The sequence below is a fragment of the Hypomesus nipponensis genome, chromosome 28 (assembly GCF_054491055.1).
Source record: "Hypomesus nipponensis isolate SF chromosome 28, ASM5449105v1, whole genome shotgun sequence".
NCBI lineage: Eukaryota > Metazoa > Chordata > Actinopteri > Osmeriformes > Osmeridae > Hypomesus > Hypomesus nipponensis.
The window spans coordinates 7,415,820-7,434,322 of record NC_140388.1 but is presented as its reverse complement, the minus strand read 5'-3'; the positions used below and the strand labels follow the sequence as shown (position 1 = coordinate 7,434,322).

Genomic DNA, 18,503 nt, shown 5'->3' with positions numbered 1-18,503 from the left:
TGGACAACGGCCTTCTAATTGGTCTTCAACTCTACCGATCAACTTATTTTTGCCCAAATTACCCCAAAAAATGTAATACAGCACCCTTAAAAAAAAAAAAAACATTAACAAAATAAGGTAGCTCAAGTACAAAAGTCAAAAAAAAATTGTTTTATTCATGGTTCCAGGGACGTCTTTCATACATTTATTTCAAACAAAAGCAACAAATACACAACACGTGGATCTTTCTTCTCCATCGCCCTCCTCACATTCTCCCCACCCCTCACTTGGCCATGTCGATCAGACTCTGGAGCGACGTGGGCACCCAGGTCTTCTCCCCCTGCACGAACACCACCCCTCGGTCGATGTAGATGATGATGCGCCCAAACGTGTACAGCTGCTTGCCCTCGTGCCGCTTGGCCACCAGCGGCATGAAGACGATGTTGTTCTCCTCGGCCTTGGTCTGGATCAGGTCTTTGAAGTTGGTGGGCAGGCTGGCGCCGATGCCCCTCTGGGCCACGCTCTCGGCGTCGCGGCGCTCCTGCAGGGCCTCGTACTGGAAGTCCTTCCGCCTCTCCGTCTGGGTGAGGTAGGCGATGTTCTCCCTGGCGCCTGGCTGCATGTACCCGCCTGGGGGGAGGGGGAGAGAGAGAGCCAGAGAAAGAGCGAGAGAGAGTGGGGGAGAGAGAGAGAGAGAGTGGGGGAAAGAGAGAGAGAGAGTGGGGGAGAGAGAGAGAGAGAGAGAGACAGACAGACAGACAGAGACAGAAGGGGGTGGGGAGTTGGACAGGGAGGGGTTTAATGTTAACTTCCGAAGGTATGGTTGAGAAAACACTTACTGTTTGTGTGCATGTTTAAAAAAAGCAGAACGAGTGTGTGTGCATCCCCACTGACCCATGCCCGTGGACACCGCGCGGTTCATGATGTCCAGAGCTTCGTTGAACTTGTCCTTGACGAGCGGCTGGGCCAACACTGCATCACTGAACATGGTCTTCCAGCCCAGGTACCACTTGGTGATCTCCTCGTAGTTAGGGCTGTTACTGAGCCATGAACACAGCACCTACACACACAAACACACACATTTACAACATGGAAATACAGAAAGCTAGTAGCTACAGAATGCTCTATAGTGGACCCACCCACACAGACAAACACACACACACACACCTGTAGCCACTTGGGAAAGAAGTGTTTGTCCATCAGAGAGACCAGGCTGGAGGGAGACAGCATGCCCTCCCAGTCCATCACCCAGTGGAAGGGCTCCATCTGCTGCTGGTGAGGGTTGATCACCAGCTCCCCCAGACACAGAGCTGGACAGGAGAGAGAGAGAGAGAGACAGAGAGAGAGAGAGAGAGAGACAGAGAGAGAGAGAGAGAGAGAGGAGGGAGAGATAGAAGGGCATGGAGGGAAGGAGGGAGGGGGGGGTGAAGAGAGGGATACGAGAGGTAGACAGAAAGGGTGAGGGAGAGAGAGAGGGAGAGAGAGAGAGGACGAAGAAAAGGAATTGAGAAAGACAAGTGAGAAAGGGATGTGGAGCTACCTTGGCGAGGCTGTTTGTCTGAACTTCTGGACTACGTGGTGCCTGAGTGCCCCTCACATACCCAGTTTAGGGATGATGTTTTTGACCAGGAAGGCCTCCCAGGCGCCCGGCGTGAACACGTCCTTCCAGGGCTGCAGGATGAGGCGGGCCGAGGCGTCGCTCGGATGCCAGCGCTGCAGGGCATTGGCCAGTTTACTACGGATGGGCGGGTACAGAGGCTCCAGCCGTGATTGGAGCAGGGGCAACCAGGGGTGGAGCCAGGAGTGGATGGGCACCGTGTCCGTCAAAGGGTTCCAGTTGTCCACCTGGGAATCCAAACGTAAACACGCAATGTGTGTGAATGTGCGTACGTATTATATAACATATTAAAACTGAGCGTCTGAATATGTTATGTCTACATAACTGCTCACATCTGTGTCAACATTGGGGAATGTGCTTGTGAGTGTGTGTGCGTGTGTGCGTAGGCCTCACCTCTCTCTGCAGCCGGGGGAAGATGAGCTGTTCCAGCAGATGATCCAGTGTCCAGAGAGGGAGGAGAGGGGCCCACACCTCCACACAGTCCACCATGGGGCCCACCATACGGGGCTGCCAGCTCGACACACACACCCTCAGCACCGGCATCCACACCTCCCACAATAGCCTAGTGTACACACACACACACACACTTATAATAGGGCCTAGGATGCGTGTATCCTAATATGCAAGTTTAGCAATCGATGATCGATTCACACCTGTATGTGTGTGCGGGTGTGTGTACCTGTGGTAGGGATCCATGTGTGTCTCGGGGGTACTGGAGTGGAACTGTCCAGACTCAAGAATGGCCCTCCACTGACCCACCTCCTCCAGCCCATATGAACTGTCCTGCAGGGGGCGACATGGCGGTGGTGGGGGGAGTACAGCTTTAAACACCAAACGGAGAAGTAGACGCGACACTGTGTGTGCGTGTATGTGGGGACTGATTACCTTCAGAGGGTCCCAGGTGCGGAGCTTCTCTCTGAGCAGGGGGTGGACCACGGCCACGGCCAGGTCTCCAAGGCCCATGGTCTTATACTCCTCGTAGTACTCCGTCTGGAGGGTCTCAAAGATGCGTGCGCACTCCTGGAGAACACAAGCCCCCACGTCCCCCCCCCCTGGTCACAACCAGCCCGCACGGACAGAGCTCCCACAGAAACACAGCAGTCTAGGGGGATGTGTTTAGGGTGGGGTGGGTGGGGTACCTGGAGGCTGGGTCCGTCCCCGGGCGCCGTCTCCCCGCCCTGGAAGCGCTCCACCAGGCCCAGCACGGCCTCCAGCCTCCGGATGCTTCCGCGCTCCGCCTCCAGGCGCGCCTCGAGGCCCGTCGACTCGTGGCTTAGGGACACCACCACGTCCCGCTCGTGCTGCAGACGCCTTGCCGACTGCAGGCGGGAGGAGTGGGGGAGAGAGGGAGTGAGAGGAGGATGGGTAGGGGGAGAGAGAGAGAGACAGAGAGAGAGGACAGTTGGGAGAGGAGAAATAGAGAGGGCAGGTAGAGAGAGAAGGGAAGACAGGAGGAGGAGGAAAGAGAGAGAGAGAGGATGCCCTACTGCATCTGTCCCAGTATGCAAGCCAGCATACTTTTCTTGCTTTTAAAATGTTTTTTTAAAAAGCATGCGTTTTGAGACACAGGGCTTCTGGGGTTCAAAAGGTCACCTGCAGGATGTCCTGCTCCGTCAGGTCGATGAGCAGCTGCAGGTTGTGCTCCAGCTCCGGGAGCGCAAATCCGGAGGGCTTCTGGTCGCGGGCGGACATGCTCAGCGGAGCCTCCTCGGGAACACTGTGCTTGTTGGTCATCTGGCTGTAGCTGTAGTACACCTTCTGCTCCCTGCCTGTCATGTCGATCACCTGGAGGGCAGGGGGGGTGGGGGGGGAGGATGAGAGAGAGAAACCGTGTTCATGTTAAAATGACGTTCTGTATTGAGTGTGTGTATGTGTCTGAGTATGTGTGTGTGTTCCCACTTCACCTTCACTTGGGCCAGCTCTCCGGCTGGTGTGTGTGTGCTCCGTCCGACCAGCTTGCCTTTAGCCTTCAGCTCCTCCACAGTCCTGTAGGAGTACTTGGGCTTCTTCTTGCCCCCTGCGCCTCCTGGATCTCGACGCCATTGGCCAAGCTCCTTCTGGAACTCCTACGCAGAGAGATAGAAAGTGAGGGGAAACAGGAAGTGAGGGGAAACAGGAAGTGAGGGGAAACAGGAAGTGAGGGGAAACAGGAAGTGAGACCCCCACTCGACACTCCCACTGGCTGAGGTTGGTCGTCACAGGGGGATGGGAGGGATCGAGCATGTGGGATATGAGGAACCTACCTTCTCCTCCTCCTCCTCAGAGTCCACCACGGGGAAGTCCTGAAGGCTCTGCTGGGTTCGCTCGTTGCCGTAGGCACCCACTGCCCCCTTCCCCTTCCGCACCTTGGCCTCAATGGGGGTCACGATACCTACACACACGTCCCAGCACATCATTCACTTCATCTGACCCGACTTGTGGCTGTTTACCTGCATCTGATCCTCTTCTGATTAGAACAGTGCAATCGTACTCACCTTGGGCATTTTTGCCAAGTCCTTTCCCCTGTACATATCCCATCTTCTGGAGGAGTTTCTGTCCAATCCCGCGCGTGTGTTTTTCCCATGTGCCTATGTCCTGTCCTGCCCGGATACCGGCTGCGAATGTCCTCTGGGATTGGTTGACTCGGAAGTTACCTCCCTGGATCAAGACAGGGGTTGTAGGGAAGGAACGCATGCCATCAGAACAACACACACACAAATCCCTCTCTCCCTGCCCAATGCTCCTGACGCTGATGGCATTGAAACGCACCGTCTGCAGTTTCTTGGGGGCGGTGACACGGGAGGGGGGAGGGGCCGGTGCGGGGGGCGGGTCGTCATCGTCGTCGGAGTAATCAGAGCTTCCTCCCTCTCGCGGCTGCTGGGTCTTCTCCTCAGCCGCAGGCTTCCTCAGGCCTGCACTCACAAAACTCACTGGGGCGGTGTAGTCCTTGGATCTGACACACACATACATACAGTCATTCACATGTCATTGAATAAGCTAGCCAGGTGTAACGTGTACTACTTTTCCCTTATAGTCATTTAGCAGTGACATACAATAATTATGTTTGTCTATTGTAAGGGAATTGTGCTGTACATCCTCATCGGGCCATAGCTGTCCGACAGACTTCATCATCAATATCTGACTATGTAAGCCACAGTAGGAGTATCCTTGTGGGGGAACTGTATTTCGTTTTTCTGTGGATCTGTCTACAATCTGTTATCTTCACAGCCAGCCACCTTCCTAAAAAAAAAACACACACACACAGACCTCTTTCCCCCAAAACTGGGTCTCTCGTCATCGGAGTCTCTCTCAGCCCATACTCCGTAAATGGTGTCCTCCTTTGTCTGTTTATGTCTGCGGCGTTCTGGGTTAAATTCATTGGCCAGGTCCCAATCTGTCACCTCGAAGCTCTCAAACTCAACCCCGTCCTCTTCCTCCCCTGCTCTCCTCCCATAGAGATGGGACATAGACATGACGGACGCTTTGTTTGCATAAAGAAAAACAATAGAAGAGGGTTCAATCAGTTAGTTTAACTTTATAAGCGTCATAGCAGTATGTTGCTAACTAATATTGTACAATGACTGCACGTCTGACAGATGCTGGCTAGCTTTCCACATTAGTAGCTTTGGCTATATTCAAACTTTGTAGTCTCGCAGGATAATACTGTTGTACAATTAAAAAAAACACATTATGCTGCCTGTAACGATAATACACTGACATTAACGCTACCAGCTAACTAGCTTCGTAGTCCACGGGTACAGTTAGCTACTAACCAACATTAAGTTGCGCATATACCTAACATTCTGGTTTCAATCGTGCTAGAAAGCTAACAAACATGAAGAAACATTTGTCATTGGTTGGTTACCTTGCTTGCTCAGTCAGTTATCAGATAAAATAAGTCTCCAACTCCAAAATTGTAGTAAAAGCTCTAGCTCACGTTAACTAGCTAGCTCAACAGGATGTATTTTGGCCGAGAGTACTTCCGGGCCATGACTTGACGCGGTTTTTCAAAATAAATGTATTGGCCTTAATTGTACTGTTCTGACAATTGGAATCAAGTAGTCACTGCACAAATCTACAGATTTGTAGCCTACGTTTAGTAATGCAATCAATCGTCATCTTCTGGCACAAAAACGTGAGTCCTGATTTAAAATGTAGGTATTTAGATGTAATAGAACCAGACACGAAAGTCAATCAGAAAAAACAAAAGCAAATAGTTGAGCTCTCAGCCAAGTAAAAAGTGAAATCATTTAATCGAAAAGAAATCTGACCATTACAGTTTGATCATTTTACACAATCTCAAAATGATAGTCCATCATTATGAAGTCATAGGCCTATAGTGACAAATGTTTTAAGTGCTGAGATAAGAAAATGATATATTCTTTTAACATAATCATCATCAAATGTGGACTAACTCAGTTTAGTTAGGTACGCCCCAAAAATCCTTAAATTCTGTTTCAACACATACTTGAAAGAAAAAGGATCGCTTTATAAATCTCTCTCTTGAACCGGTAAAATGAGATAAGTACAGTATTTGGTGTGAGGGGGTGTGGCATCCAACCACACACTCCCATCTTCTTCCCAAAAACGACCTTGCATTCAGCATTGAAACCGATGAGTCCAACAAAACTAAGAGCAACTAAGGTAGTGTCAGTATTCATCCAGGTTGTCTGCTTTGGGAACGGACAGCCCTCTATCCTTCAGGGCTTGCATCTTCACCTTGTCCGTTTCCTGCTTGGCCTGCTGTTGCGACCGCTGCTCCTCCAAGATCTCCTCTATGGACACCTGCTGTAGTACTGTGTCGCATGGCTTGTCCATGTCCTGGGAAAAGATAGGAATCCTGGTCACACAGGAAGGGCTTTGTATCCCATGCAGGGATATGTATAAGTATACTAACTATCTATTTAGGTGTATGCCATGAGGTGCAGCAATGTGTGGTGAGGGAATCATACACAATACACATAAAATGGCGACTTGGTGGTTATTGTGGATACTTACTATCTCCCCGAGAAGGACAACATTTTCTCCTCTCACAATGAATATTCCTCGAGGAATATCTCCAAACTTTTTCCCCACATGGATGCGCTCCACAGTTTGGTGGAAAACGAGATTGGCTGCGAAAGAATCCAAGAGATACGGAGCAGCAAGTATGCACAAAAAGTCAGCATTACATCGGCTTTTTTGAGGAACTCATATTTTGTGAGATTTAGATATAGTTTATAGCTTCTACATGAAACGTTACAATTGCGGGGAATGCAGCCAAATAGTTAACTTGACATACCAAACTGGTCAATGCTTCGGAGATACCCAATCAGCGTTCTTCCATCACGGAGCAGTACAAGGTGTTTCTCTGCAAGAGAGGAAAGTAATCTGTTTACAACCTAGATACAACGTTAACGATCCCAAGTGTTTCCAAACCTTTGTGATACATTGTTGCAAGGTCGTTATAATTCGATTATAATTATACACGCACGTTGTCAAATCAGTCCAAATGATCAACAACCCATAGCTAAGTATCTGGTTTTGAACATCGTTCCACGGTGTCTGCAAGATCCCAACTTACTATCGACATCATCGATTAGACTCGCTGTCCCCGGCATGTAATTCATTTTGAGAGTGTGTAATTATGTCTGCAATTATAATCTTTGTATCTTTATGTTATCAAGCCATGGATTTTGTATGTGAAGTATCCCAACAGGAAGCACATGAATACACCTCAGAATGACTTCCTGTGGAGCTTTTACCTCTCAATCACTTTTTTCTTTATCGCCATTGAGAGTTATAATGTGTGCTATTGATGTATGTAGAGATATAAATACACTAAACCATGAAGTAATATATATTATCAACGAATTTTGTTGGACATTAATTAAAACATCCATTGGAGTCTTGTTTCGATTTCCGCGTTCCTCCATTGTTATTGGATAAAAAGATGCACTGGACACAATTAGCTGTTAAATCTGAATGCCTATTGGCCAAACAAGACTCAATTCTATGACGCACATATAGAAATTAAAGTGACAGTACCTCACTATTATACTAGAACTTGAACATTTCCTGCACATTACATCACCTAAAAGAATCTGTACTTTTGATTAAACTAATATTTTGGTTTTACAGGTCAGGGTATCTCATCAATACTTAATAAAGGTGTATTTGTGTCGAGTAAAATGATAGGAGTACAAGAGACAGGCGAGTGATGCATCATCATCATCAGATGCAGTCCACTCCCAAGTCCGCCTGGCCTGCGAATTACAACTCGGAAAATAATAACGTAAACTGGAATAACGCTATGGTAAGTGGATATCGAAAGTTGATTATACAACGCTGTCAAATGTACTAAATGAAACTAAAGCTATCTCAGCAAGCAATTTAAAATCGTATTATAGATAACTAGCACGAAAATAGCCTAATCCTTTCTTATCTAGCTAGCTAGTGTAGCACTACGCTATTTTGCAAGCTAGCTAGCACCCATTCATGGATGCTTATATAATAGCATACTGGCGAGCTGGCACGTTTGCTTTATTGCACGTTTTATCCTTACGTGACAACATTACACATTAGGGGCAATAATATTTCAGGAAGTATTTTAGTCGATAATGAATCAGTGTAGAAGTCGTAATTAGTCTTCTATGGCTACAATCTGTATGCGGAAAACCTTGTCAGTAGCTACTATTAGACTAAGACTATAAATATGCATTAATTAAACATTTTCCCCAGAAACAAATTTCACACAGTTCGGCAACCATTTCAGAGTTCAGCCCATTAACAAATTATGTTACATATTCTCAGAAAATCTTACGAAGACAAGCTATTACATTATCGTCCATGGCCTCTAATGTTGTGTTTTTTAGGACGCTTCACAATATCCTGGGTACCCTTCAAACTACTGGTACCCCCAGTCCCATTGCACGGGGCACTATGCTAATGCATATCCTGCCTCGGGATCAGATCCACAGCCTCCTTACAATCCCCAGGTACGCCATCATGTTATGTCACGGCAAGGCTTATCCAAAGACTCTTAAGTGCCGTCGCCTTTCTCTGACACCTCTATTCAGAACCACAGAAATGACGGTCATTCTCTCTCTCTCTCGATCTCTCTCCATTCCTCCCTCACTATCTCATTCTCTTAACTTTTCTCCGTCTCCTTGACTCTACCCCTTTCCTAACTTTTTTATTTTCCCTTTTCATAAGGCAATGCCAACGTATCCTAGCGGCCATGTCTACAGCCCTGGTCAGGGCCAGTATTCGCAGAACGCTTTCCACCCGTCCAATCCTTTCTACGGCGCCGACCAGATGCCTCCAGGGCAGCAGCCAGGGCCGTACCCTGCCCAGTGCCAAGGCTGCCCAGGGCCGGAGCAGAGCACAGGGGGCTCCGGACAATCACACGGCCCACACCACCACCATCACCACCACTATCCCGTTCCACACTGTCAAGGGGTATGTTCATCCTAACGCTGGTCTGAGATGTTGAGTAGTGTGGAAGGGAAGGAGGTCATGGAAGGGTTGACAATTTGCACTTGTTAATCCCAATCAGTAGATGACTGTATTACCTTATGTTATCCGTTGGTATTCTCATATTGTTATGTTGCGGTCTTCATGTTACTATATTGATCCATATTGATCAATATTTAAGTAGGCCCTTAAGACATGATATACAACAACATGATATTTTCCGTTTGAGAGCCTGCTTTTCCTGTACAGCAGTTGTTGTATCTTATCTCTGTGTTTTTAACCTGCTCAACATAAAATGAGCTCTCTGACCTTTTGTACCTCAAGGAGACCTCGCAACAGACCGTGCCTTTGTAACGTCTACCCCTCTCTACAGGGTCCTGGATATCCCCCTGGGTCTTATCCCCACTACGGGGAAGGGAGTCACGCGTTGCCCCAAAATCCACCATACCCTGCTGGGCAGGGTCTTCACCCCAGGTCCCAGGTTGAGGCCTGGGCCCACCCTGGTGCATACGGGCCCTCGCACCCACAGCAGCACCCACAGCAGCAGCCACAGCAGCAGCAGCAGCCGCAGCAGCAGCCACAGCAGCAGTGGCTGCCTGGCACCCAGCCCCCCCACAGCCACTATGGGAACCCAGTGCGTCCTGCCCAGCCTCCAGCTTGGCCTGGGACCGGCACTGGAGCCCCCCCACCGTACCAACCCAAGGTGAGAGCTCTTAGGAAGCCAAGCCCTTAGTTACAGCCAACTTCTGTTTTCAGACCACTCTTATTACTGTAAATGCATGAGGGGGGGGGGGGGATAAGCCAGAAAGGCTATTAGAAGGGCTTTCAAATTTGACTTTGATCCAATACTAATTCCTTCTTGTGTAACTTCCATTCTCTTCTTTTAATGCGTCAGGACCAACACTACACAGGACCCCATCCACACCAGCACCAACGAGCCCCACAAGTGGGCCCCAAACCCAGGCCGGCACCCTCCCCAAACCCCCCCAATGGGAAACCTGTAGACTTCAGCTCCCCGCCCCAGATGTACAACAGAACGGTGAAGGGGGGTGGACAGACGGAGCCTAGGCCATCCCAGGGTGACTCTTCACCCTGTGGCCCAGCCCCTCAGCCCCCAGGCCCTCAAGCTCCACCCCAGCCGCAGGCCCCGATAGGGCCCCAGCCCCTGAGCGACAACCCCAGCCTGGCCAAAGTCCAGCAGATCATGGCTCGGGTGCTTCTGCTCCAAGAGGATGTTGACGAGTTTGTGGGCAAAAAATCGGACAAGAGTTACCGGTACCTGGAGGAACTGCTGACCAAGGAGCTGCTGGAGCTGGACTCTGTGGAGACGCAGGGACTGGACACCGTCAGGCTGGCCCGCAAGGAGGCCGTGAAGAGGATCCAGCTCATCCTGGACCGGCTGGAGAAGAAGGCTTTCTGAACTGGACCAGCTCCCTCGCTTTGAGCATTGGACTGGTTCTGGGGCTCAGGGTGTGAGACTGCCTCAGTTTTTTTTTTTCCTCAATTTTTGTGACAAATCTTCCATTGACAGATTGAGCAGCTAGTTTGATCCAGACTTCTTCCGTACAGCCCAACGATGAAGCCTAAACTCAGTTGACGATTATAATGATATGTAATTTAACCCTAATTAAACCCGTCGCTGGAGTCCTTGTTGTCCTTCTCCACCATAAGATGTGGAGAGGTCTGGAAGGCTCCAGGGATAGGGACGTGATAAAGAGACTGGACTGGAATTAGGCCTGTCTGTGTTGGCTAGTTTATGCTGTCAAGAGTCCAACATAGGAAACGCTATTCAGGTTAGAGGTATAGATATTCAAGTTTATCTCTGCTAACCCGTCAGTGTTTGCCATAGGACAGTAAATGGGATTTCGAAGCAAGTGTAGTTGTTAGCCATGATTGCTTACAGCATATTATATATCAGTCTTTTGGCAGCATAATGCGAGCTTTCCGAGATGAAGAGTCACCATGTTATGGTTTGGAAGAGGAAGAGGCCACCTCTGACCTCTGACCCTGCCTCTCCCAAGGTTGGGACTTGGCAGGAGTCCAGAGCACATGACCAGAGACATACACATGTTCTTAACCGGCTCATACAGATACACCTCAAATGTTTTTTTGTAAGGCCACACCCGGTGATGACGCACAGTACACATAATAGGTAACGCTGTGTGCTTTGGGCTCAAGGCCCATTCTCAACCCATTCATATTCCCTGTACCTGTTAGCCTACTCCTATTGCCCCGCCCACTTTCCCCCAGCTCATAGGTCAGTGTAGAGAGCAGTAGTGTAGAAGGAACAGGTTTAAACTGTGGAAAATCCACAACCAATCAGATGGCTCGGTTGAAGATGGGGACAGGAAACGTGACGGGTGTTTTCAGTTCTCTGTAGTGGACGACCAATCCGCTTCTAGATCTAAGCTCGAGCAATGTCTACCTCACCAGGGTTCATGTCACTAAGGTTTTGTTATACATGTCTCCTATTATTTTGCAATGCCATGAGATTGCCCCTTTTAGACACCCCCACCTTCTAGGTCATCATTGCCATTGCCGGCACCCTGTCACAATGCTGTCTGTGTTCCTATAGCCTTTTAAGTCACCACAGGAATGGTGGCATTGTTTTTCCCCCCAGTCATCTTTTATCATGCATGCACTGTCATATCACCTGTATCTCAGATGGTACTGAGGGGGTTTGAAGTTAATGCTTGAACCGGTGCAATGGGGAAGTGGGGTTTACTAACTGGTCTTGCTACATCAGCAAATTGTTTGTCCTCACTCTATTGAGTCACCAAAATAATCACATTTATGTAGACTGTGTGATCCACACGTCCTTGTTGAAATCACTCAAGACGTCTCGTTTAAGGGGGGGGGGAAATGTGCCATTTAAAGAGGTGGGCGTTTTTATATTGTTAAAAAAATAAACACATCTCTTTAAGCTTTGCATGGAAGAAAATGTTATTTGTTTATTTTCTGTGTTAAAATAAAGCATCATTGTAAATTATTTCACTGTTAACTGAATATATATATATATATATTTGTAACATAGAGGACATGTAAAATAAAGAAAATAGGAATATAAGGACCAGGAATAATTAACAATATCATGCCTGTACAGGTTTCTGATGTAATGCATGTTTGCACCACCAGATGACAATGTTTCCCTGACCAATTTAGAAATGGCCATGACTCAAGACTGAGAACTGAATTAAATGTCAGGACAATTTTGTATCTCATTGCTGGTTTTTGTGTGTTCCTGTGTTAGGTGGGAAGATTTTCAGAAATGTACAACGAATTTGAAGTTTCGTAACCAAATCAAACCACAAGAAAGGCGAAAAAGAGTAACTTGTCTGTTGAATTTTGACATCTGTGGATGTACATTCACACTGCCGGCCAGCTAGAATTCACAGCTTTAAATAGCCTGCTATGTTGATGTAAAAGCATAACAGGGCTCTCGGAAACCCCGCAGAACACGCCTCGTAGTCGTATTTGATTTACAGGACAGAGCACCAGACCACCCTGAAGACTGTAGGGACAAGCAGCGGGCGGCTGTGGTCACAGCACACCTGGTCGGACTGCAGAGACTCACTCACAGGTCGGTGGCTAACGGCTCTACGTGGCCTCACATATTTACTACCTGAGCTTGCATTAGCAGAGGCTACAAGCCTGCCCTGGCTAATCCACCAGAAGGAGCTTGACAGAACCGCTTCACCAGATCAGCGCTCTCCAGGGCCACAGGACGGTGTTTCATCGGAGGGCAGCTGGATCTCAGGGCAAAACAGAGCTCATGTCTTATATTTCCAAACTCCCGCCCTCCTGGAACGACAGGCCGCCTCCTCGCCAGGTGGAGATTGACCTGAGCTCCCCCGGATTGGCCGTGTTCGATCTGGAGAGGCTGCTCTACACAGGGAAGGCGATTGTCAGCCATGCTGACGAGGTCTGGCCCAAGCTCTACATTGGAGACCAGTAAGTGACTGACTGGCTAGTTGTCTGGCCGACTAACATGCTGACAACTTGCTAGCTATGTCCTGGTTGTGGTCCTTGCACAGAAAAAAGGTCGCCGATCATAAATCTGTTTAGAATGCAGGCAGTGTAACTGTAGCCGTCTCCAGCTGGGCTTTGCTCTTGGAGCCTGTGGTGAAATACTTTCACTGAGTTTCCACTGTTGACCTATTGAGATCTGCTACTCCTCCCAGATATTCACAGTCAAACGGTCTCCATTTCCTCTGGCCTGGCTGTGAGGCTTGATTGGGTCTCCATTCCAGAGGCTTCAATAAATCGTTTGTCTGATTTTTGTCTGTGATTTGTGCGTCATAGTTAAAGCTGCACTTCCATTCACATGTTTTGTACTAAACTACAATACGGAGCCAACTATTATCTCCATAACTATTGTACTAAACTACAGAACTGAACCCACTTGATTCAAAGTTATTGCACAATATTACAGCCAGTCTTAAACAAATTATATCGTCTCCATTCATAATGTAAACCGAGTGCTAACCGTCGGTTGTTTTCCTGTAGGAGCAGCGCGGATAACCGAAGCGAGCTCGCCCTCCACCGCATCACACACGTATTGAACGCGGCCCACAGCAGGCTGAGGGGAGGGGCAGAGACCTACCAGGGAATGAACATCACCTACCTGGGCATCGAGGGCCGCGACTGCTGCGACTACGACATGAGCGCCAACTTCCAGACAGCGGCAGACTTCATCTACAGGGCACTCAGTGGAGGAGGTGAGAGGGAGGAGGTGAGAGGGTGGGGGAGGAGATGAAAGGGTTGGTAGGAGGTGATAGGGTGAGGGAGGGTGTTGTGGTAGAGGGGAGGGAGGAGGAGGTGAGAATGAGGTAGGGTGGGTGGGGAGGAGGTGAGGGAGGGAGGGAGGGTTGGGAGAGTGTGGGGGAAGGGAAAGAGGAGGAGGTGAGAGTGAGGCAGGGTGGGGAGGAGATGAAAGGAGGGAGAGGAGGTGAGAGAGACAGGGAGGAGATGATTGTTGTATTCATACTGTTTAAACCTGATCTTACTCTCTGGCGCTCTCTGTTGGCTGTCTCAGGTACAGTTCTGGTGCACTGTGCAGTTGGCGTGAGCCGCTCAGCCACACTAGTCCTGGCCTATCTCATGCTGAAACAGCATCTGACCCTGGTGGAGGCCATATGCGCAGTGAAGGACAACCGGGGCGTCATCCCTAACAGAGGCTTCCTCAGACAGCTCATTAAACTTGACGCCAAGATTCACGGAAAGCACCGTCAACCCTAGTGGGGGTGGTGGGGGATTTTCCGATTCACTTGTTGTAGGTTTATGAGCCTTACAAGTTTGCAATGGGAACACGTTTCAGTTCAGTCACTGCTTGACCAAACAGGATTTGATACTGTGTTTTGCGTTTGCATAGCCTATTTCATCTAGGCTAAACAACATTTAAAACTGTTAGTGGGTTGTTTACCAATGTGGTATTCTGTAGGTTATGTGTCTATGTTTATTATGATGACTTCTGTGTAATTTCTGTGCACACTTGTGTAGGGTGAATTCGGGTGATCTGGGACATTTTGTGCATGCATTTTTATCTTATCTTCTTAGAGCTTCATGATTAACTAGTGCCCTAACCCTTTCTGTGACACCACACCACACCAATCACGTTTTGTGATTTCTGTCACATAACATCCATGCTAAACCTAGTCAAAGTTCTGTGGACTAGACATTGTCATAGCTGGAAAGAAAACGCTCTGGAGATTAGGTGTCAACATTACTCAATATCCCAGATTACCCAAATCACCCCATGTATTTGTCTGGCATAAATTAATAAACATTTTGAACTTCCCATTTTCAATGACATTGTGACATTTTGCTGACTTGTAACCCACGCGGCACGTTCCCATGAGAGGACTTTCAAAACCGGTTAGGCTACAGGGCTGCCAACTATCACGCAATGGCCGTGAGAAGTTGAAGTGTTCAAATTTAAACTGCTGGTGGCCGACCAATTAACACATGACAGGATGATTTTGTGGCCCAGAAACACAGTTCTGATCGTGTGCTGTTAACACATTTGATTGCTGACTTGAATTGCGTGCTTGCAGCCATGGTGTCACAACAAAGTCCTTGTACCTTCGCAAGCGAGGTTTTCCAGGTGTGTGGGGCATTACCAACTCGGGTGCTGAGAAACACGCGTGTGTCTTCCTGTGGTTGTGTGAGAAAGATTGTGTATGTGAGGGAGAGATTGTGTATATGTGGAACTTGTGGAACTGCATACCGCCAAGATGAGAAACATTCGCCGCAGGAATATCACATGTCACTGGGCATTCCAGACTTCCTCTATAGCACGTACTTCCTGCACACTTCGGCAGCTATAAACAGTTTCCTTGATGTCTCTCCCTAGACAGCGTAACAGGGAAACCTACCTGCAGTAAATAAATAAAAAGTGTACACAGGGATTTGCAATGTTTAGTGCAGTTTTTCTCCTTTGCTGTCAACTGAGTGTCAGTTGGAGCGCAAGGCCGTCTGGACGGAATCTAGGCCCAATAAACAACAGACCGATTATCGGTGAGTCCGTGACCGATATGCTTCATCGTAGTACTAGTTTATGATAACTTTTTTCCCATAGGCCTACATGTTCTTAACTTACAGCTTGTTTTATTTACATCTTATTGTAGAGGTCGTCTGTCAACTCTTATATCTCGTTCTTACTTATAAACATTGTTTTGTTCCCCAATAATTTCGCACAGGTATTCTGACGCAGGACGTCGTGGACGATGAAATGAAACCGTACGGGAAGACATACATACCCTCTTCATATGTGAAGTATTTAGAATCCGCGGGGAGCCGGGTTATGCCCATCAGGTACACAGATAATCCTTGCAACTACCTTGGTGATTTTCGGTGAACTGGGAATGGAGATCCAGTCTTGCTATGTCAACACCTGATTGAGGGTTTCTTTGACAGGTTGACCCACACCCCTGAAGAGTACGAGGTAATCTTCAAGCGCATCAATGGGTGAGTTACAGGTGTTACAGTACACAGTTACAGGTAGCCCAGTGCTAATCATAATCAGCTCCATTATCATACTGTAGTTTTGGTCCAGTTCAATCTGTTTCACAATACTGTAATATGGATTGTTATATATAATAGGGTATATGTTTGCCAGTTGTTCTCCAATCTATTTCCTCAAAGGGATGGATGGATAAATAGAGGAATGGATGTGTGGATGGATGGATGGGTAAAGAAACTGAAGGATAGCTGCTAAAGGAACAGATGGATGAATTGATAAAGAAACGCAAGTGTAGATGGATGGATAAATACATGGATGGATGAATGAATGGACAGACGAATGGAGCAGTTTGGACTGTCAGAATTCCACTGACTGAACTGTTCTCCAGCCTGTTGCTGATCGGAGGAGCTTCATCTCTGGAGACGTCTGACTTCTCAAGGGTGGCTCAGATCTTCTACAGGCTGGCCCTGACGGTCAGTGCTCCAGAACCGGACATCACATCATTGACCCCTTCTATGATCTATAAAGTTGGTTTGTTTGTTTAAAACAACACTCTTTTCTTTCCTTTTTATCTACGTGTCTGCCTGCCCGCCTGCCTGTCTGCCTGCCTGCCTGCCTGCCTGCCCGCCTGCCTGCCTGCCTGTCTGTCTGTCTGTCTGCCTGCCTGCCTGCCTGTCTGCCTGCCTGCCTGCCTGCCTGCCTGCCCGCCTGCCCGCCTGTCTGTCTGTCCGTCTGTCTGTCTGTCTGTCTGCCTGTCTGTCCTCAGGCCAACGATGCAGGTGATGTGTTCCCCATCTGGGGCACCTGTCTGGGGTTACAGCTGCTGACCTACCTGGTGACAGGAGAGAACCTTCTGACCAAAACCCCGGCTGAGAACATGGCCCTCCCTCTCAACCTCACAGCAGGTGGGCCCAGCACCAGTAGCCTGAACTCTACACGATAGCATCAAGTTAGCATCAAGGGGCTGTTTAAATACGGGAGCCTCAGAGACTCCCAGAAGCAGTACAAGGAGACCTCTCTTCGTCACCAAGCGACAGAAGCTGCAAACATGTATCTAACTCTTCCTTGTTCACACATTCCTTGGTGAACACTTTTGTTTACTGATATGTGTCAGTGACCCTCCAGAGGTCAATAGACTTCTCGAATTGTGACTGAAGAACAAGCAATGTATTTTATTTAAGTACTGTTTACATACTGAGAGTGCAACTAAAAACAGTATCTGTATCCAGTATCAGTATGCCTCTTTAGAAAATTAGATATCTAACCAACTTGCGCCTTTGCTCCCCCCCCTTACCTCTGTATTTCTCTCTCTCTCTTCTCACTCTTTCACTAGAGGCCCATTCCAGTCAGATGTTCCGGAATTTTCCCCGCGAGGTTATGACGGCTCTAACCCACGAGCCTCTGACTGGGAACTTCCACAACTATGGAGTGACAGAAAAGGTAGTGTACCTCCATCTACCCTGCAGTGGGCAGGTTCAGGTCCCCCCTGGCCCCTGGCCCCCGGCCCCCCATGTCTCACAGCTGTTTCCTTCTTTTAAAGACTTTCATGGATAATAAGGAGTTGCAGAGTTTCTTCTCCATCCTGTCCACTAATGTTGCGTCAAATGGGGCCGTCTTTGTCTCTACAATGGAAGGTTGGAACTCAATCGATTGTTACGGAATCAGTCAATAGAATAATCTGCTGCAGTTATACTAACACTATACTTTGGGCTGTAACAACATAAAACTTAATCATGTATTGTTTTGCAATTATATAATCTGTTGTGACCGTGTAACAGCTCCATATGAAAGTTTGATTAGGGTGTTTTTCTGATGACTACAGGGAAAAAATATCCATTTTATGGAGTCCAGTGGCACCCAGAGGTGAACCGTTTCATGTGGAATACTAAGATGAACTTCCCTCACTCCCCTAATGCTGTGAGAGTGTCCTCTCTACTGGCTGAATTTTTTGTCAATGAAGGTAGATATGTTTTGCTCTAACTAATAAAGTTGACCCAAACTTTCAAAAGATATATTATATTGTATTGTAATTTATATAATTGTACAGTTTATGGACAAACTTTGAGGTTGTGGCACCATTGATTCTCTATGATTCACCTGTGTTATATTAGACTGTGTTATTTAATGTTATATTATATTTGATTCCAACTATTTCTATTTCCATGGCAACAACTCTTGTCTATGGAAGGCAGGAGAAGTTGGCATTCCTTCAGCTCACCTGAAGAGGAGGCTGCATCGCTGATCTATAACTACACACCAACCTACTCTGCAAACTTCACATCCTATCAGCAGATCTACTTCTTCTGACAGGCTGAACTGACAGGAAGACAATTTGATCCCGTGCCCACATAGGAAAAGAGTTGTCCTTCTATGAAAAAAAGTTTTATATTTTTACACGTTTTATATTCAGGCAAATGTTGCTGGCTTGTGATGCAGTTCAATACATATTGTATCTCCTAGTTCTGAAATTGATATACACATATTAAAAAGAAACAGTGTTTCATGATCTCA

General features: G+C 47.7%; 5 protein-coding genes across 5 annotated transcripts; 3 read left to right on the top strand and 2 right to left on the bottom strand.

The window, feature by feature from the left end:
• Positions 1–135: 135 nt before the first annotated feature.
• On the bottom strand, positions 136–5,546 carry tfip11 (tuftelin interacting protein 11). Its single transcript, XM_084694828.1, has 15 exons — positions 5,442–5,546; positions 4,844–5,057; positions 4,346–4,529; positions 4,072–4,234; positions 3,841–3,968; positions 3,502–3,663; positions 3,191–3,382; positions 2,737–2,916; positions 2,483–2,617; positions 2,277–2,380; positions 1,991–2,159; positions 1,581–1,824; positions 1,147–1,289; positions 874–1,039; positions 136–609 (listed from the first exon to the last, which is right to left on the bottom strand). Exons 2-15 carry the CDS (start codon positions 5,047–5,049, stop codon positions 263–265), a joined length of 2,523 nt encoding a protein of 840 aa, XP_084550954.1. The 5' UTR covers positions 5,050–5,057; positions 5,442–5,546; the 3' UTR covers positions 136–262.
• A 266-nt stretch (positions 5,547–5,812) lies between these two features.
• On the bottom strand, positions 5,813–7,296 carry lsm1 (LSM1, U6 small nuclear RNA associated). The gene is made up of 4 exons (XM_084694721.1): positions 7,140–7,296; positions 6,858–6,926; positions 6,575–6,690; positions 5,813–6,397 (listed from the first exon to the last, which is right to left on the bottom strand). Exons 1-4 carry the CDS (start codon positions 7,183–7,185, stop codon positions 6,227–6,229), a joined length of 402 nt encoding a protein of 133 aa, XP_084550847.1. The 5' UTR covers positions 7,186–7,296; the 3' UTR covers positions 5,813–6,226.
• Positions 7,297–7,575: 279 nt separating this feature from the next.
• bag4 (BCL2 associated athanogene 4) lies at positions 7,576–12,252 on the top strand. Its single transcript, XM_084694719.1, has 5 exons — positions 7,576–7,871; positions 8,431–8,553; positions 8,771–9,016; positions 9,405–9,734; positions 9,927–12,252. The coding sequence occupies exons 1-5, from the start codon at positions 7,776–7,778 to the stop codon at positions 10,449–10,451; spliced, it is 1,320 nt and encodes a 439-aa protein (XP_084550845.1). The 5' UTR covers positions 7,576–7,775; the 3' UTR covers positions 10,452–12,252.
• On the top strand, positions 10,981–14,837 carry LOC146219775 (dual specificity protein phosphatase 26-like). The gene is made up of 5 exons (XM_084695328.1): positions 10,981–11,052; positions 12,466–12,611; positions 12,845–12,982; positions 13,538–13,749; positions 14,067–14,837. The coding sequence occupies exons 1-5, from the start codon at positions 10,981–10,983 to the stop codon at positions 14,267–14,269; spliced, it is 771 nt and encodes a 256-aa protein (XP_084551454.1). The 3' UTR covers positions 14,270–14,837.
• A 446-nt stretch (positions 14,838–15,283) lies between these two features.
• On the top strand, positions 15,284–18,484 carry LOC146219774 (gamma-glutamyl hydrolase). The gene is made up of 9 exons (XM_084694720.1): positions 15,284–15,547; positions 15,730–15,844; positions 15,947–15,997; positions 16,381–16,465; positions 16,759–16,897; positions 17,326–17,432; positions 17,533–17,626; positions 17,815–17,952; positions 18,181–18,484. Exons 1-9 carry the CDS (start codon positions 15,445–15,447, stop codon positions 18,297–18,299), a joined length of 951 nt encoding a protein of 316 aa, XP_084550846.1. The 5' UTR covers positions 15,284–15,444; the 3' UTR covers positions 18,300–18,484.
• Positions 18,485–18,503: the final 19 nt, after the last annotated feature.

Excerpts from the sequence above, each read along its gene's own strand:
- lsm1 (XM_084694721.1), bottom strand. The coding sequence starts at position 7,185 with ATGAATTACATGCCGGGGACAGCGAGTCTAATCGATGATGTCGATA. Across the intron at positions 6,927-7,139 it reads TCTAATCGATGATGTCGATA|AGAAACACCTTGTACTGCTC; the intron begins GTAAGTTGGGAT and ends CCTCTCTTGCAG. Across the intron at positions 6,398-6,574 it reads TTGTCCTTCTCGGGGAGATA|GACATGGACAAGCCATGCGA; the intron begins GTAAGTATCCAC and ends ATCTTTTCCCAG.
- bag4 (XM_084694719.1), top strand. The coding sequence starts at position 7,776 with ATGCATCATCATCATCAGATGCAGTCCACTCCCAAGTCCGCCTGGCCT. Across the intron at positions 7,872-8,430 it reads TAAACTGGAATAACGCTATG|GACGCTTCACAATATCCTGG; the intron begins GTAAGTGGATAT and ends TGTGTTTTTTAG. Across the intron at positions 8,554-8,770 it reads AGCCTCCTTACAATCCCCAG|GCAATGCCAACGTATCCTAG; the intron begins GTACGCCATCAT and ends CCTTTTCATAAG.
- tfip11 (XM_084694828.1), bottom strand. The coding sequence starts at position 5,049 with ATGTCTATGTCCCATCTCTATGGGAGGAGAGCAGGGGAGGAAGAGGAC. Across the intron at positions 2,917-3,190 it reads CGGAGCAGGACATCCTGCAG|TCGGCAAGGCGTCTGCAGCA; the intron begins GTGACCTTTTGA and ends TCCCGCCTGCAG. Across the intron at positions 1,040-1,146 it reads TCTTTCCCAAGTGGCTACAG|GTGCTGTGTTCATGGCTCAG; the intron begins GTGTGTGTGTGT and ends TTGTGTGTGTAG.
- LOC146219774 (XM_084694720.1), top strand. The coding sequence starts at position 15,445 with ATGTTTAGTGCAGTTTTTCTCCTTTGCTGTCAACTGAGTGTCAGTTGG. Across the intron at positions 16,898-17,325 it reads CCCTCTCAACCTCACAGCAG|AGGCCCATTCCAGTCAGATG; the intron begins GTGGGCCCAGCA and ends CTCTTTCACTAG. Across the intron at positions 17,953-18,180 it reads TGAATTTTTTGTCAATGAAG|GCAGGAGAAGTTGGCATTCC; the intron begins GTAGATATGTTT and ends TGTCTATGGAAG.
- LOC146219775 (XM_084695328.1), top strand. The coding sequence starts at position 10,981 with ATGAAGAGTCACCATGTTATGGTTTGGAAGAGGAAGAGGCCACCTCTG. Across the intron at positions 11,053-12,465 it reads CTGACCCTGCCTCTCCCAAG|GGCTCTCGGAAACCCCGCAG; the intron begins GTTGGGACTTGG and ends AAAGCATAACAG. Across the intron at positions 13,750-14,066 it reads CAGGGCACTCAGTGGAGGAG|GTACAGTTCTGGTGCACTGT; the intron begins GTGAGAGGGAGG and ends TGGCTGTCTCAG.